Genomic DNA, 14,360 nt, shown 5'->3' with positions numbered 1-14,360 from the left:
AATCAAATAAATAAATAAATATATATTTGGATACAGTATGTGAAGATTGATGTTACCTAGAAGTCTAATGGTAGAAAGCATCTCTGGAAATAATTCTGGCTTTAATATTTGATATAGTGGAAGAAACCTTTTGAAAAAAGGCATTGTGAAAAAGGACTAGTGAAATTGTGTCAAGATTTTGACACAAATGTAGAATTTCATTCATCTCTGAACGTAGTTCTTTCTGTTTGATAACTATGAGTAAACTCTTACTTGATATCTTGAAGCAAAATTTTTGAATAAAAAACTTCAGTTGTTGGATTTGGCCTTTAAATTTTGTCAAGATGTGGAAAATGTAAAGCAGTTAATTTACTAAGAAGTATTGTTTGTGTTGTTTTTCAGGTGATATAGTTTACACACTGCGGGCCAGGGATCCTGAGGGACTACCAGTTCTCTATGGTATACAGGCTGATTTCCTAAAGGTTAATGCTCAGACAGGCAGTGTCAGCGTTATACGGAAAATAGATTATGAGGTGGGTACTCTAAGCATAGCAGGTCATAGCAGCTTAATCCTATAAAGTTAGGTAATGCTAAAATTAAAAAGTTGCTTATAATCTGAATTTGTGAATTTTGAGTAGGTAGGTCAGCTTTTTTTCTGAATAGAGGAATTACAAGCTTTTTAAGCAGAAAAATATAAGAGTAGTATCCGTAATTGGATTGATGAAGAGATTGTTGTGAATGAGACTAAATATATTAAGTTCATCTGCCAAATTCAATTGGATCTCATCATGCTGATATTTTAATGTGCAAATTTACCTCAAGACCATTAAGATATTTATGTTTGATACATGACATCTTCACAAGTACATACCAGCTTGTCAACTTAGCTGTGTAATTATGATGCTCATATTTCCTATCAGTTTCCATCATGGATGAAATTGTATTAAATTAGGAAATATACCAGATACCAGCACCCTTTTTATTTGTACCGATCACCTTGTGTTTTCCAGTCTGCACCTTCCTTCAATGTGATTATCATTGCCTCAGATGGCACAAGTGAAGTGAGTATTTGAGTTTTAACTACTTTGTTGTTAGTGTTTTCTTTTCATTTTTCATGTCATCAGATGGCATTTCTATCATGTACATGTACTGGAGTGTTTTCTGCAATGTCAGAATTGAACGGTAAAGTGTTCTTCAGCTCTTACTCTGAACAGATGTCCAGTGGGTTAACCCTTTTTCTGATCAGTCATAATGTGGAAGTGACATTATTGTAATACCATGTAATAGCTGACACTAACATAAGACCATGTAATGGCTGACATTGCAATACTGTGCAGTGACTTATACCGCTCCTTTGTTTGTCCTCCTTAGACGCGTCAAGACGTCAACATCCAGGTGATAGACACCAACGATGAACTGCCTCTCTTTACAAGAGACATTTACAAAGACTCTATTTCGGAGGTATGCTGGGCCAAAAAATAGTATGCATTTTAAACCAGCGCTGTTAATGATTGATTTAAGACAGGATGAGTATAGTAATAATAGATAATAGCATGAATGGAATGCTACTCTCACTGCCACATTAATACAGCACTTAGAGACTCTGTCCCCAAAGGCTACTGGGCATAAAGAAAGCTTTGTTTTGACTAAAATGATGTTTGAAATTTATATGAAAATGAAAGTTTTTATTTGTCAAACCATCTTATTTTTACTTGTTACTTATAATAAAAATTGAAAAGACTGAAAAATAAAAAATAAAAGTTTGGGCGCAAACTGCAACTAAAATGGCTCTATGTGTACACTGTGCTGTGATGTTTGGAGACTTTTGTGAAAGGTAAGAATCATTTTTTTAAAATGTAGGCTTTCCAGGTGCATCAGTAGTTAACTCTGGTATTTCAGAATGCAGCTGTTGGTACTACTATTATTCAAGACTTGTCCGTGAGAGACCGAGACACCATCAATCGGCTTATAGAAGTCCGCTGTGCCCCAGAAAAGATAGTTGACATTGAGGTAAACAGGTTTAAGTTTTGACACTTGCCTTTAGTATTTTGTGGGTATTGTCTTGTTTGTAAAAAGTGTCGTGGTGCAGAGAGGTGGGTGCTAGCTGTCTGATTCAGCTGAAGCCTGGTCCTTGATTCAGTCAATCTGCCTCGGCCAGTAGTGCTGTAGACATGAATCTGTCCTTTTGGGGGTATTAATCAATAGTTGTGATAGTGTGGCAAGTCTACAATCAATTTTTTCATAATGTGGAAAAATTCAGCCAGTAAATACTTTTGTGTTTGTATCACTTTTGATTTTATATTGTGTTCATGAATGTTATGGTTTTAATAAACTAACGAGAATTGTTTTTGAAGAAGACACCATCTATCCTTATGTCTTTTTACAATTTGTTGTATGTGACTAGTAGTTATGAATTATTCATCTAGTCACTAGGAATGTTACGCATGTATAAGATAATTTTCTGCTTTGCTTTACAGGCTCTTGATACCTGCGAGAAGTTTGGCCTGAAGACTCTTCAAGCTAGTAACTTAAACTGGCAGGGTGTTCTTGTACTGAAAGGAACTGTTGATTTTGAATCCCAGAGGTCCTATCAAGTGCCCATTGAGTCATACGTAAGTGATCCGAATTTGTCCGTGCTGTATTTATCATTTGAAGTATCTTAAATTACGTTGTTTTTTATTATTTCTTTTGTCTGAAACTAGGTTAAGTACATGTGCATGGACTTGTGAACTCTGTGATGCAGTTATTGTACATGATACTATGTTGATCCTGCAAATCATAAGTTGTATTTGTCATTTGAAGTATATTTGATTTGAATGATAAATATATATATACATATTTTTCAGTTTTTCTTGCCTGAAACTTTACATTTTATACATACATGAACTTGTGAACTCCTTTCTGTAATGCACTCAGCAAATATGATGCATGTACAATGCTCATCTTGCAAGTTTTAAGGATCAGTTTATGTTTTTGTGTTCGGAAACAAAACTTTCATTTCATCAGTTTTGTATCAGTTGATTTGTAATTTGTTCGGGGCTCAGTACATCATGTAATATTCTTGAGTACGGCATAAAACACCAATCAAATAAATAAATAAATAAGTCAGTCCATTAAGTACAGTGTGACTACTTTATTTTTCCTCAGGACGGAAACCCTGAGAATAATGTGACAATCAGCGTGGAAATCACCGTAGAGCCTGTACAGGATACACCACCCAAGTGGGTGTATGCCCCAAGCCAGTCCATCAGGGAAAATGTGGCCATCGTAAGTTGTCTCATCTCTTTATCATTCAATCATTACTGTTTATCATCTTTACCAGTAGAGATAGACTAAAGACTAGGTACAATGAACTCTTTCTAAACATTTCCTAACTATGAAATCAAAAGTAGCTTTCTATAGGTGCTTTGTCCAGTGAATGTCCTTGTATAGCTGTATATCATAGTCATATACAATTAGGATAAAATATTGCTGATGCGGCATTAATCACTCATCCTGATCGTTGCCATGGTTTCTACCATACCCTCCGGGGCCCAGACGGTTAAAGCGCTAGCGCAGCGTAATGACCCAGGAGTCTCTCACCAATGCAGTCGCCCTAAGTTCAAGTCCAGCTCATGCTGGCTTCCTCTCCGCCGTACATGAAAAGGTCTGACAGCAACCTGCGGATGGTTGTGGGTTTCCCCCGGGCTCTGCCCGGTTTCCACCCACCATAATGCTGGCCGCTGTCGTATAAGTGAAATATTCTTGAGTACGGCGTAAAACACCAATCAAATAAATAAATAAATAATCTCGCCCGAATGTCATTCCAAGTTAAACTGAGCTGCAATTTAAGGTTTGACAAACAATACCATACCCTCCTGTGTAAAAAAAACTGTTTTACAAATCGTGTGACATATGCTCAACATTTCGGTCCTTTGTTACAAATGATCTAATTGAGTTATTTATTAACATTTTTTCTTATTTGTAAATTTTTCAGGGATTCCCGGTGACAAAGGTTTCAGCTGTAGATGGAGATGAGGGTAACCCTCGTGAGATAAGATACGAGATCTATGACAGTAAGTTGTACATTACACCAGTAACATACTGCATGGACTGAGGAAACTTAGTTGAAGTCACATGTATTTGATTACTGGTTATGGCTCTATTTAAGCTGCTATTTTTGTAACTCCTTTTTGTCAATGTCCAAACAATAATAGAAAACGGTTTGCATTAATAATCTTTGGAAATGCAAAATAATGCTTTATTTTCTCTTTTTTGCAATATGGTGTGATGTGGGATCAAGTGATTGGTTTTACTATGACAAAACAAAATATGACAGCAAGCAAGGGCGTTGAGCAAAAACACACAACAAAACCTGGTGCATTTTACAAATACATCTCCGTTAAATAGCTTTATGATATTAAAGCGTTGTCAGAAATTAAAATCTCCATTTTAAATATTGAAGAACTGTGCGTAGGTTCCCTTGATCTTTATATTGAACTTCATGGTACTGAATGTTGTTGTCACTAGAGTTGATTGTACATGTAAATAGGCATTTATGAATGAATTTTTTTATTTGATTGGTGTTTACACCATATTCAAGAATATTTCACTTATATGACGGCGGCCAGTATTATGGCGGGAGGAAACTGGGCAGGTTGCTGACAGACCTTGCCATGTACAGCCGGAGAAAAAGCCAGCATGAGCTGGGCTTGAATTCACAGCAACCACATTGGTGAGAGGCTCCTGGGTCATGACGCTGCGCTAGCGCATTAACCAACTGAGCCACGGTGACGCACAACCTCCCCCCCATTTATGAATGAATGGTTGATTATTAATTAATGCCAATATTTCAGCCATATTGTGGCATTTATGAAAATGAGCAGGTGGTAAGATTTGTGTAATGCTAATCACCTATATGCAACCAGCTCTGTGCCTGAATAAGTGAATGTTATCTTCTTCAGGTCGCTTTAACTACTTCACAATGGACAGTGTGACTGGTCAGATCAGTACCCGCCCGTCAGATTGACCGTGAGAATGGAGACTTCAACCAAGGCTTCCTTGTTCTTGGTCTCAAAGTCAGTATATATGCACACCCATGTATTAACCTCACGCTTCACATTGTGTCATATTTACAAGTAACTATTTACCAGTCATGGAATGAGAAATACTGTATTTCACCTAAGGTTTAGCTTGGTTTTGAGTGGCACATTTTTTGTTTTTCATTCCAGTCGATTATTTTTCCACCTTGTAGGAGCACTTGTGTTCTGTGTGAAGTTAGATCTTATTATAAAAACGTAAATGTTGGCATAAAAGAATGGGGTTATGGCTTTATTTGCTTCTGAATGCATTTTTACAGGCCAAACTTTAGGCAGTGTCATCTTGAATGTGAAGTGGCTTGTGGTGAAAATAATTGTCTGTTATTCTGTTGTATTTGTCTGCTAGTTTAAAAAATACCGCCTGTAAAGGACCATATTCATATATATTCAAGGGAGAAAGTTGGCCATCATATGGATGGTGATTTCCCAATCTGTTACTTGAATGTGACCTATAAAACTATGGCCCACATGTGCAAACATACCTTAACATAATATTCTCTTCTAAATAGATCAATAAAATTTATAATCATGGATTAAAAGTACTCCTCAGTTGATACTGTGTGAGTGTCCTGATGCACATTTTAAACAGGCTCAAAATAACTATTTTGTTATGATGTTTTATCCATCAGGCAAGGGAGGTACTCAACGGCTCCGTAACTCCTCCACTTCTGGGGGATAACCCTCAAACAACAGCGGTAACAACAGTACGGATCACCGTTGAAGACATCAATGATAACCCTCCCACGTTTGACCAATCATCATACACGGTGTCTATCCCAGAAGATATTCCCACAGGAACCGCTCTACCTGGCCTCTTTATGACTGTTACAGATTCAGATTCGGTGAGTTTTGGCACATTAAAAAATGATGTTGATTTCACTTGCTCTTTTGCATTATTTCAAGTTTTTATATTGTTTAACTAATGTGATAATAAGTTATCAGATATTATTTTTTGTGGTTTTGTGTGGTTTTGTGTATCAATGATTATCTGTAAAAATATATATGAATTGAGTAAACCAAGAATCAATCTTCTAAATGCTCTAGATTTGTTCTGTTTTTGCAGCTGTATCTATTAGAAGCGGTAGGTTTATTTTGCATGTATAAGGTGCCCTCTGTCATACCAACTAGGAATTGAAGTCTTCCATTTCTGTCATTCAGCATGCTTTCATTTGCATGTGCCTTGTATTATCATTGGATGCTGGTGATTGTTGCTTGGCACGTTTATCAAGGGGAGATAATCCAGATATGCATATCCGTGTCCATTGTCAAGCATACTTTATCTGCCAGTACTGTTTAACTGCATGTATGGTATTACTACAGATGTACATGGTTACGTATTACATTTAATCCCAATATTGGGATTATCGACAAAATCTTCACTTTTTTACCTTCGTCACTTTTTTTTTCTTTTCTTTTCGATTCTTTCTCTTTCCTCTCCTTTTCTGATCATTTTCCTGTCATAAGTATCTGTGCATGATGATCACATTCTTCATGGAGTATGTCTCCTGAAGTACTACAGGCATGTTTACGTAATTGTTCCCAGTTTGGATATTTGTTTTCTGTATGTCATTTTTCTTGCATTTATGCGTTCATGCTGCATCATTTGTTGACGATTTGCCGCATACATTCCAACCAGCAGTGGTAACTGCTTTTCAGTGTCACTATGGTGAAAGGGCTGTGTAGTGCTTCTGTACAACTTTTACATTTACCATGGGCTCTGGTTTGCATCAGTAATGTGATAAATGCTTTGGATCAATGTTGCTGAAGATTCTGTTTGTCTTGTGCTCTGAAATATTTGACTTGTGATGCTGTTAGTGAAATGAGGTCAGTCTAATTCGTTGGCTGGCTGTGTATTTTTGGCAGGGATATTAAAGTCCTAAAATTTTTAAATCTGGTTTGACTTAAGCTTAAATTGGGTAATGGAAAACTGCAGCATGTGGTATTGTGCTGATATTCTCATTTTGTACATTGGCTGGATTTGTAAATGTAATCATGGAACTATATGGGGTAAAAACTGTATCTGCTACATTACCATACATAAATGACTTGCCAGCTCTTTTCATTATCATTACGCATGTGTCATATTTATATACACATGTAGGTTATCATGCCATCCTTAGGGACATTTTAGAGAAAGTTGGCTAAAAGTTAGATTTTGGATTTTCTAGGGTGCTGGAACCTCGTACACATTTCTTCTCCGTAACAACACTCGTGAGTTTGAGGTGTTCCCCGGGATTGGGCAAGGTACTACCACGGCCAGCATGAAGGTCAGGGACACCAGCCTGATAGACTATGAGAAGGGCCCACGTGAGTACAGAATGAAGGTAAGTAATTTCATGGCTGAGATCTGTGATATTGGTCTGAGAGAGGTTTTCTTGAAGGTAGGATACCCTACTGTAAAAATCAAGGTTTTGGGGACAGACAGTATTCTTTAACCTGTATTTAACTCTAAAAATACACTTTTTTGACAAACTGGGCTTTTTTTTCTTTTTAGGTAAATACAATGCGTAAGGTGACTTATCAGTTGGCTGATGAAGTCAGTGTGTCATATACATGGATGATGGTATACTGTAACTCTTCAGCCTTTTTGCATGTTTGCTTATTCAAGCATATGCTAAAGGCATTACTCTGTGTAGACTGATAACATTATACTCTTTGTGAAGCCCTAAAACTGGCAAGTTCAACCAATGAAGTTTTGTCTCCAAAATCAAATTAAAAATGTGCATAAACTTATATGCGAAACTGTTGAGGAATTAAGGTGTTTTTGATGACTTCGTTCCAAGGTAGAGTGGCTTTTCCTGTGATTGTCATCAGGATGTATTGGCGTCATTGACAGTAATCATTTTTTAGTTGTAAGGAAACCAATAAGAATGATGTGATAGTGGAATTAGTTTAATCCCTTGAATCTGAGTTTGGTTTTGAACAACCAACTTATGTGATAGAGGTGAGATATGTGGTCAGGAGAAATGGGAGGGAATCTATAGGAAACACTTGTGTGTTTTAAGTTTTTGTGAAACCATTTGTTTTAGCCTCAGTAGACCCATTCCAGCCTAGATTCAACCAACCAAACTGAGCTGTGATAGGCTAGTAACCTTAATTGAGACAGCAGAGGTCCCTCAGTAAAAATCAGTATCCTGTTGTTTTTTTTCCTTTAGATTATTGCTCAGGAAAGAGGAACCCAAGAACTGTTTTCCAGTGAAACCACAGTAACAGTCAGGATCACGGATGTCAATGATAATGCTCCCGTCTTCACCAATTCCAGTTACACGGCCTTTGTCAGAGAGGATGCTGGGGAGAATACATTTGTCATCAAAGTGTCCGTAAGTCATGGTCTTTTGTTTTCTGATTATGTAAATTGTCTGTTATAATTACATGAATATTACTTATAGTATAACTTGAAGATATAATTTCAAACTTGGATGATAAAGGGGCCATCTCCAACTCACATTGTTTGTTCTCTGTGCATGTGTGTAAGGGGTGGATACACGGCCGTCCCCCACTCCCCCACTACCCTACTTCTCCTGCTGGTTGGTAGAGCTGCAGTGACATCACTATTCATTGTGCTGTTGTGTTTTGTATGTGTGAATGTATGTAGTTTCACTTTTCAAACTACACGATGCTTTAATTATCTTGTTCATATATATATATATAGATGTATGTTTTGATTGGACTCTGAAGTACATGTTTCCTATATATTGTTTTCTCTGTGAAGGCCTTGGGTAAGAACATTTTCATTGTAAATTGATCGAGCTACCTGCGATAAATAAAGATATTATTATATAATAAGAATGAAATAAAGTTTTGTAGCCAAATTTTGAGATTTTAAGTGCTTGTGTGTATTTAATTTGCCATATGCATGTGTATTCAAGAATTAAAATTTAAATTTCAGGCAACAGACTTGGATACAACACCAGAGCTAGGGACACCAAGTATTCGATACAGTCTGTCTGGTACAGAATCTGACAAGTAAGGCTTGCCCGCTTAACCCTTGTCATGCCAGCCATGATCACAAACTCCATCCTTTCAGGAAATAATCTGGGGGAGAACATTAGAAGTATATAAAAAACTGATTGAACATACATATTTGGAAGTGCAACATATTTGGAAGTGCATATAATATACATATGAGTGCTACTATAAATATCCAAATGGGGCCTCCGTGGCTCAGTCGGTTAGCGCGCTAGCGCAGCGTAATGACCCAGGAGCCTCTCACCAATGCAGTCGCTTTGAGTTCAAGTCCAGTTCATGCTGGCTTCCTCTCCGGCCGTAAGTGGGAAGGTCTGACAGCAACCTGCGGATGGTCGTGGGTTTCCCCCGGGATGTGCCCGGTTTCCACCCAGCATAATGCTGGCCGGCGTCGTATAAGTGAAATATTCTTGAGTACGGCGTAAAACACCAATCAAGTAAATAAATAAATAAATATCCAAAGTCTTTTTTATGTCCTGTTTTGATTTCTTCAGATTCAGAATTGATTCCATCACTGGTGACGTGACAGTGGGTAACTGTGGCAACAGTTACTGTCTTGACTATGAACAAGTCAAGTTCTATGAACTGATTGTGATCGCCAAAGACGAGGGTGGTAAAGGTCAAGACGTGCCTGCGAAGCTCAGAATAAACATCCTGGATGTCAATGACAACCAGCCAGTGTTTCTGATTGGTCAATACGGCAGCACCATCTTGGAGTATGAGACCTTGCCCGATCCACCTGTCAATGTTCAGGTAAATGTGGCAGTCTGTGTGCTGGCATTTTAGCTTCTCTCCCTCTTTGAAAATCAGTTGGTGAATATGTCTTTCTTTTGGTATTTTCTGTCCTGTAATCATTGTTTTCAATTTGACGCCAGGTTGTAAGAGCTATATAGGTGATCTTAAGTTGTGTTGATCACCACGCTCTCTGCATTGTCTGAAATTTGCTCAGCTCCTCCGCGGTCGAGTGGTTAGCGAACAAGCTCAACACAATGGCTCACAATGTCGAAATAAGTAACCATGCCATGCTAACACACATAAACAATCATGCTACAATCATGTGTTAGTTAAAAACTAGGCCATGACTGTTTACACATACTTGTTAATATTCAGGAGGTCACTTGACTGCAGAAAATCGCCTATCATTTCATGGAATTTATCAGCCTGCAGTAATCAGGTGAAATAGATATGGTTCACAGAAAATCACCTGTCGTTTCATGGAATTTATCAGCCTGCAGTAATCAGGTGAAATAGATATGGTTCGCAGTAAATCACCTGTCGTTTCATGGAATTTGTCAGCCTGCAGTAATCAGGTGAAATAGGTATGGTTCACAGTAAATCACCTGTCGTTTCATGGAATTTATCAGCCTGCAGTAATCAGGTGAAATAGATATGGTTTGCAGTAAATCACCTATCATTTCATGGAATTTATCAGCCTGCAGTAATCAGGTGAAATAGATATGGTTTGCAGTAAATCACCTATCGTTTCACGGAATTTATCAGCCTGCAGTAATCAGGTGAAATAGGTATGGTTCACAGTAAGTCACCTATCGTGTCATGGAATTTATCAGCCTGCAGTAATCAGGTGAAATAGATATGGTTTGCAGTAAATCACCTATCATTTCATGGAATTTATCAGCCTGCAGTAATCAGGTGAAATAGGTATGGTTCACAGTAAATCACCTATCATTTCATGGAATTTATCAGCCTGCAGTAATCAGGTGAAATAGATATGGTTCACAGAAAATCACCTGTCGTTTCATGGAATTTATCAGCCTGCAGTAATCAGGTGAAATAGATATGGTTTGCGGTAAATCACCTATCGTTTCATGGAATTTATCAGCCTGCAGTAATCAGGTGAAATAGGTATGGTTCACAGTAAATCAGCTGTCGTTTCATGGAATTTATCAGCCTGCAGTAATCAGGTGAAATAGATATGGTTTGCAGTAAATCACCTATCGTTTCATGGAATTTATCAGCCTGCAGTAATCAGGTGAAATAGATATGGTTTGCAGTAAATCACCTATCGTTTCATGGAATTTATCAGCCTGCAGTAATCAGGTGAAATAGGTATGGTTCACAGTAAGTCACCTATCGTGTCATGGAATTTATCAGCCTGCAGTAATCAGGTGAAATAGATATGGTTTGCAGTAAATCACCTATCGTTTCATGGAATTTATCAGCCTGCAGTAATCAGGTGAAATAGGTATGGTTCACAGTAAATCACCTATCGTTTCATGGAATTTATCAGCCTGCAGTAATCAGGTGAAATATGTATAGTTCACAGTAAATCACCTATCGTTTCATGGAATTTGTCAGCCTGCAGTAATCAGGTGAAATAGTATGGTTCACAGTAAATCACCTATTGTTTCATGGAATTTGTCAGCCTGCAGTAATCAGGTGAAATAGGTATGGTTCACAGTAAATCACCTGTCGTTTCATGGAATTTGTCAGCCTGCAGTAATCAGGTGAAATAGATATGGTTTGCAGTAAATCACCTATCATTTCATGGAATTTATCAGCCTGCAGTAATCAGGTGAAATAGGTATGGTTCACAGTAAGTCACCTATCGTGTCATGGAATTTATCAGCCTGCAGTAATCAGGTGAAATAGGTATGGTTTACAGTAAATCACCTATCGTTTCATGGAATTTATCAGCCTGCAGTAATCAGGTGAAATAGGTATGGTTCACAGTAAATCACCTATCGTTTCACGGAATTTATCAGCCTGCAGTAATCAGGTGAAATATGTATAGTTCACAGTAAATCACCTATCGTTTCATGGAATTTGTCAGCCTGCAGTAATCAGGTGAAATAGGTATGGTTCACAGTAAATCACCTATTGTTGCATGGAATTTGTCAGCCTGCAGTAATCAGGTGAAATAGGTATGGTTCACAGTAAATCACCTGTCGTTTCATGGAATTTGTCAGCCTGCAGTAATCAGGTGAAATAGGTATGGTTTACAGTAAATCACCTATCGTTTCATGGAATTTATCAGCCTGCAGTAATCAGGTGAAATAGGTATGGTCCACAGTAAATCACCTGTCATTTCATGGAATTTATCAGCCTGTAGTAATCAGGTGAAATAGGTATGGTTCACAGTAAATCACCTGTCGTTTCATGGAATTTATCAGCCTGCAGTAATCAGGTGAAATAGGTATGGTTTGCAGTAAATCCTGTGTATCGTTACCTTCACATTTTTTTTCATGTACTAAACACCTTTGCATTCCGCACTTTGTTCACTAGGCAACAAGTTCGATGAAATTATATCAATTTTTAATCACTAATTTTCTGATTTAACTTCCAAAACTATTCTATCTCCCTGTGGCACTGTCAAAGGAGAAGGCATAAGGTTTTTGCGACAATCTTCAAGGTATGGGGAAACAACTGTGAGGTTTCACAGCTACTGTGCCAAAGGTCTCTCCACAGAGCCATTTTTGCTCTCACAAGAACATCTCTGGCTGCAATGGTTCTTCAAATCCAAAAAAAAAAAAACTTGGATGTATTTGTTTCAGGCAACAGATGCAGATGAAAACTCTGTTATCCGCTACATTATCATCAACCAGGACGGCACAGACGAAAATCTCTTCCAGATCAACGCTACGTCTGGATCAATAACTGCCCGCAGACCAGTGCGATTCAGTGACACTAAACCTAACACCGATGAGTAAGTACTATAAAGGAGTGCTAAGCCAAGCAGAAAACAGTATTCACTGAACATTTATAAAACTGTACAAGACAAATTTTCTTCAGGTTGTTATTTTCATGAACATTTTGTCTCTGTAAGTAAGTAGGAATTGTTCTTTATGAAAGAAAATTTAAACAAATTGACAAATTGGTGTTATAATCTTATACACAAATGCTTCAAACTTCATTTCAGAATCAAGATAAAGGTGCGGGCCTTTGATGGATTGAAGGAGGCATTTGCTGATGTCACATTGACAGTTATTGTAAGTTTTAGCACATAAGTACACATGCCAGTGTTTCCCTTTGTCTGGTATTCATTGAAGCTGGCGGTAAAATCAGGCTTTACCGTTTTCCTGCTAAAGGGCATGACAGAAAAATTTCTACATCAGTCTGTGGCACAGAGTGTATAGGCTTTAAAAATGTTCCTGTTTTTTTTGTTTTATTAAGAAAATAAAAATGAAAAAAAAAAAATGCCAGATAATGAATTCCTGAATTGTATGTGCTTTTTCTTTTTTATTTTCAGGACCTTAATGATGGACCTCCATCCTTTCTTGTTCAAAGTTACAATGCTTCTATCCCAGAAACCACAAGAGGAGGTGAGTGTCGTATGTTTGTAGCTCACTTACTGATGGCCTTTCTTGCTTAGTTGATGATTGGATTTTGTGCATATCTCTTTTAATAGCAAATGGATCATTTCATGGGCACATGTTTAGGTGGACTAGAGTCCTATTTAAAAAAAGGGCTATTTCGAGCAATGAACTGAAATCATGCAATAAACTGTAAATTAGCCAGTTTCAACAGTGTGAATGCAGTAGAAGTTGTACAGGTTCCAAATCCGGGTCTGACTTAGTAAGGTCTCTGGCTTCTTCCGGATTCCAAAACAAAGTGCAGGTTGAAATTCTTGAGTTGCACACATAGAAAGGTGGTAAATCTGATGGGATTTTGTTTGGTACACACGCGTCTTGTCTTGAGTAGTTTGTTCATAGAGTCAACCAGCAATGCCATGGTCAGTTTGGATACTGGACAATCTGGTGGATGATTCTGCTCCACCCAGATATTATCTAAATTTTAAGCATGTTATATTAAAATTCTGTTGTAAAAGTGATGTTGTTTAGGCTTGTAATGGTTGGAATATATACATGTAGGTCAGCTTTAATAGTGATCTATCATCATTAACAGTGTCACTCATTACCTTCAAAATTCACATTAGATTTCCTTTTTGTCATTGTTTTCACTGAGAGTTGCCTGTTGTTTCGTCATAGTTGTACCCGTGACCTCCGTTTCGGCTGTGGACGTAGATTCAACAACAACAGGGGCAGGGGTTATCACTTACTTTATCGACGGTGGCGATCAGGACAAGTTCCAAATCAGTGGCACTACTGGGGCCATCACTACCACACCAAATGCAACTTTCGACTATGACGTACAAAATGAATATCGTATGCTGGTATGTATGCTGTATACTTGTGAAGCAGTGATTCCAGTAAAGTACTGAAACATATGCAATATTCGTAAAGGAACACAAAATGAATATGTGATGGATGACATGGTGCATTTAACTGTCAGTCAACCTTCTGTTTGAAAAATGTGTATAGACCATATATGCTGGCTAGAACATCTACCATGCACAGAGGAGAAAGAGGATTCTAATTG

The 14,360-nt window shown here is 37.7% G+C and overlaps 1 protein-coding gene across 1 annotated transcript in view; it reads left to right on the top strand.

Annotated features, from left to right (window-relative positions):
* LOC135481423 (cadherin-87A-like) overlaps positions 1-14,360 on the top strand; it is a 29,877-nt gene that overhangs the window by 2,329 nt on the left and 13,188 nt on the right. Inside the window, exons 4-22 of the mRNA XM_064761272.1 lie at positions 382-512; positions 990-1,040; positions 1,351-1,440; positions 1,879-1,989; positions 2,457-2,591; positions 3,127-3,246; positions 3,956-4,034; positions 4,923-4,977; positions 5,213-5,234; positions 5,687-5,899; positions 6,121-6,138; positions 7,226-7,381; positions 8,213-8,377; positions 8,947-9,023; positions 9,518-9,776; positions 12,536-12,687; positions 12,901-12,970; positions 13,231-13,303; positions 13,970-14,154. Coding sequence (XP_064617342.1) covers positions 382-512; positions 990-1,040; positions 1,351-1,440; positions 1,879-1,989; positions 2,457-2,591; positions 3,127-3,246; positions 3,956-4,034; positions 4,923-4,977; positions 5,213-5,234; positions 5,687-5,899; positions 6,121-6,138; positions 7,226-7,381; positions 8,213-8,377; positions 8,947-9,023; positions 9,518-9,776; positions 12,536-12,687; positions 12,901-12,970; positions 13,231-13,303; positions 13,970-14,154 — 2,162 coding nt within the window. The remainder of the gene's footprint in view (positions 1-381; positions 513-989; positions 1,041-1,350; positions 1,441-1,878; positions 1,990-2,456; positions 2,592-3,126; positions 3,247-3,955; positions 4,035-4,922; positions 4,978-5,212; positions 5,235-5,686; positions 5,900-6,120; positions 6,139-7,225; positions 7,382-8,212; positions 8,378-8,946; positions 9,024-9,517; positions 9,777-12,535; positions 12,688-12,900; positions 12,971-13,230; positions 13,304-13,969; positions 14,155-14,360) is intronic.

This window comes from Liolophura sinensis, chromosome 1 (genome assembly GCF_032854445.1).
Source record: "Liolophura sinensis isolate JHLJ2023 chromosome 1, CUHK_Ljap_v2, whole genome shotgun sequence".
Taxonomy (NCBI): Eukaryota; Metazoa; Mollusca; class Polyplacophora; order Chitonida; family Chitonidae; genus Liolophura; species Liolophura sinensis.
Note: the sequence above shows the minus strand (reverse complement) of the source record. Positions and strands in the feature narration are given on the sequence as shown.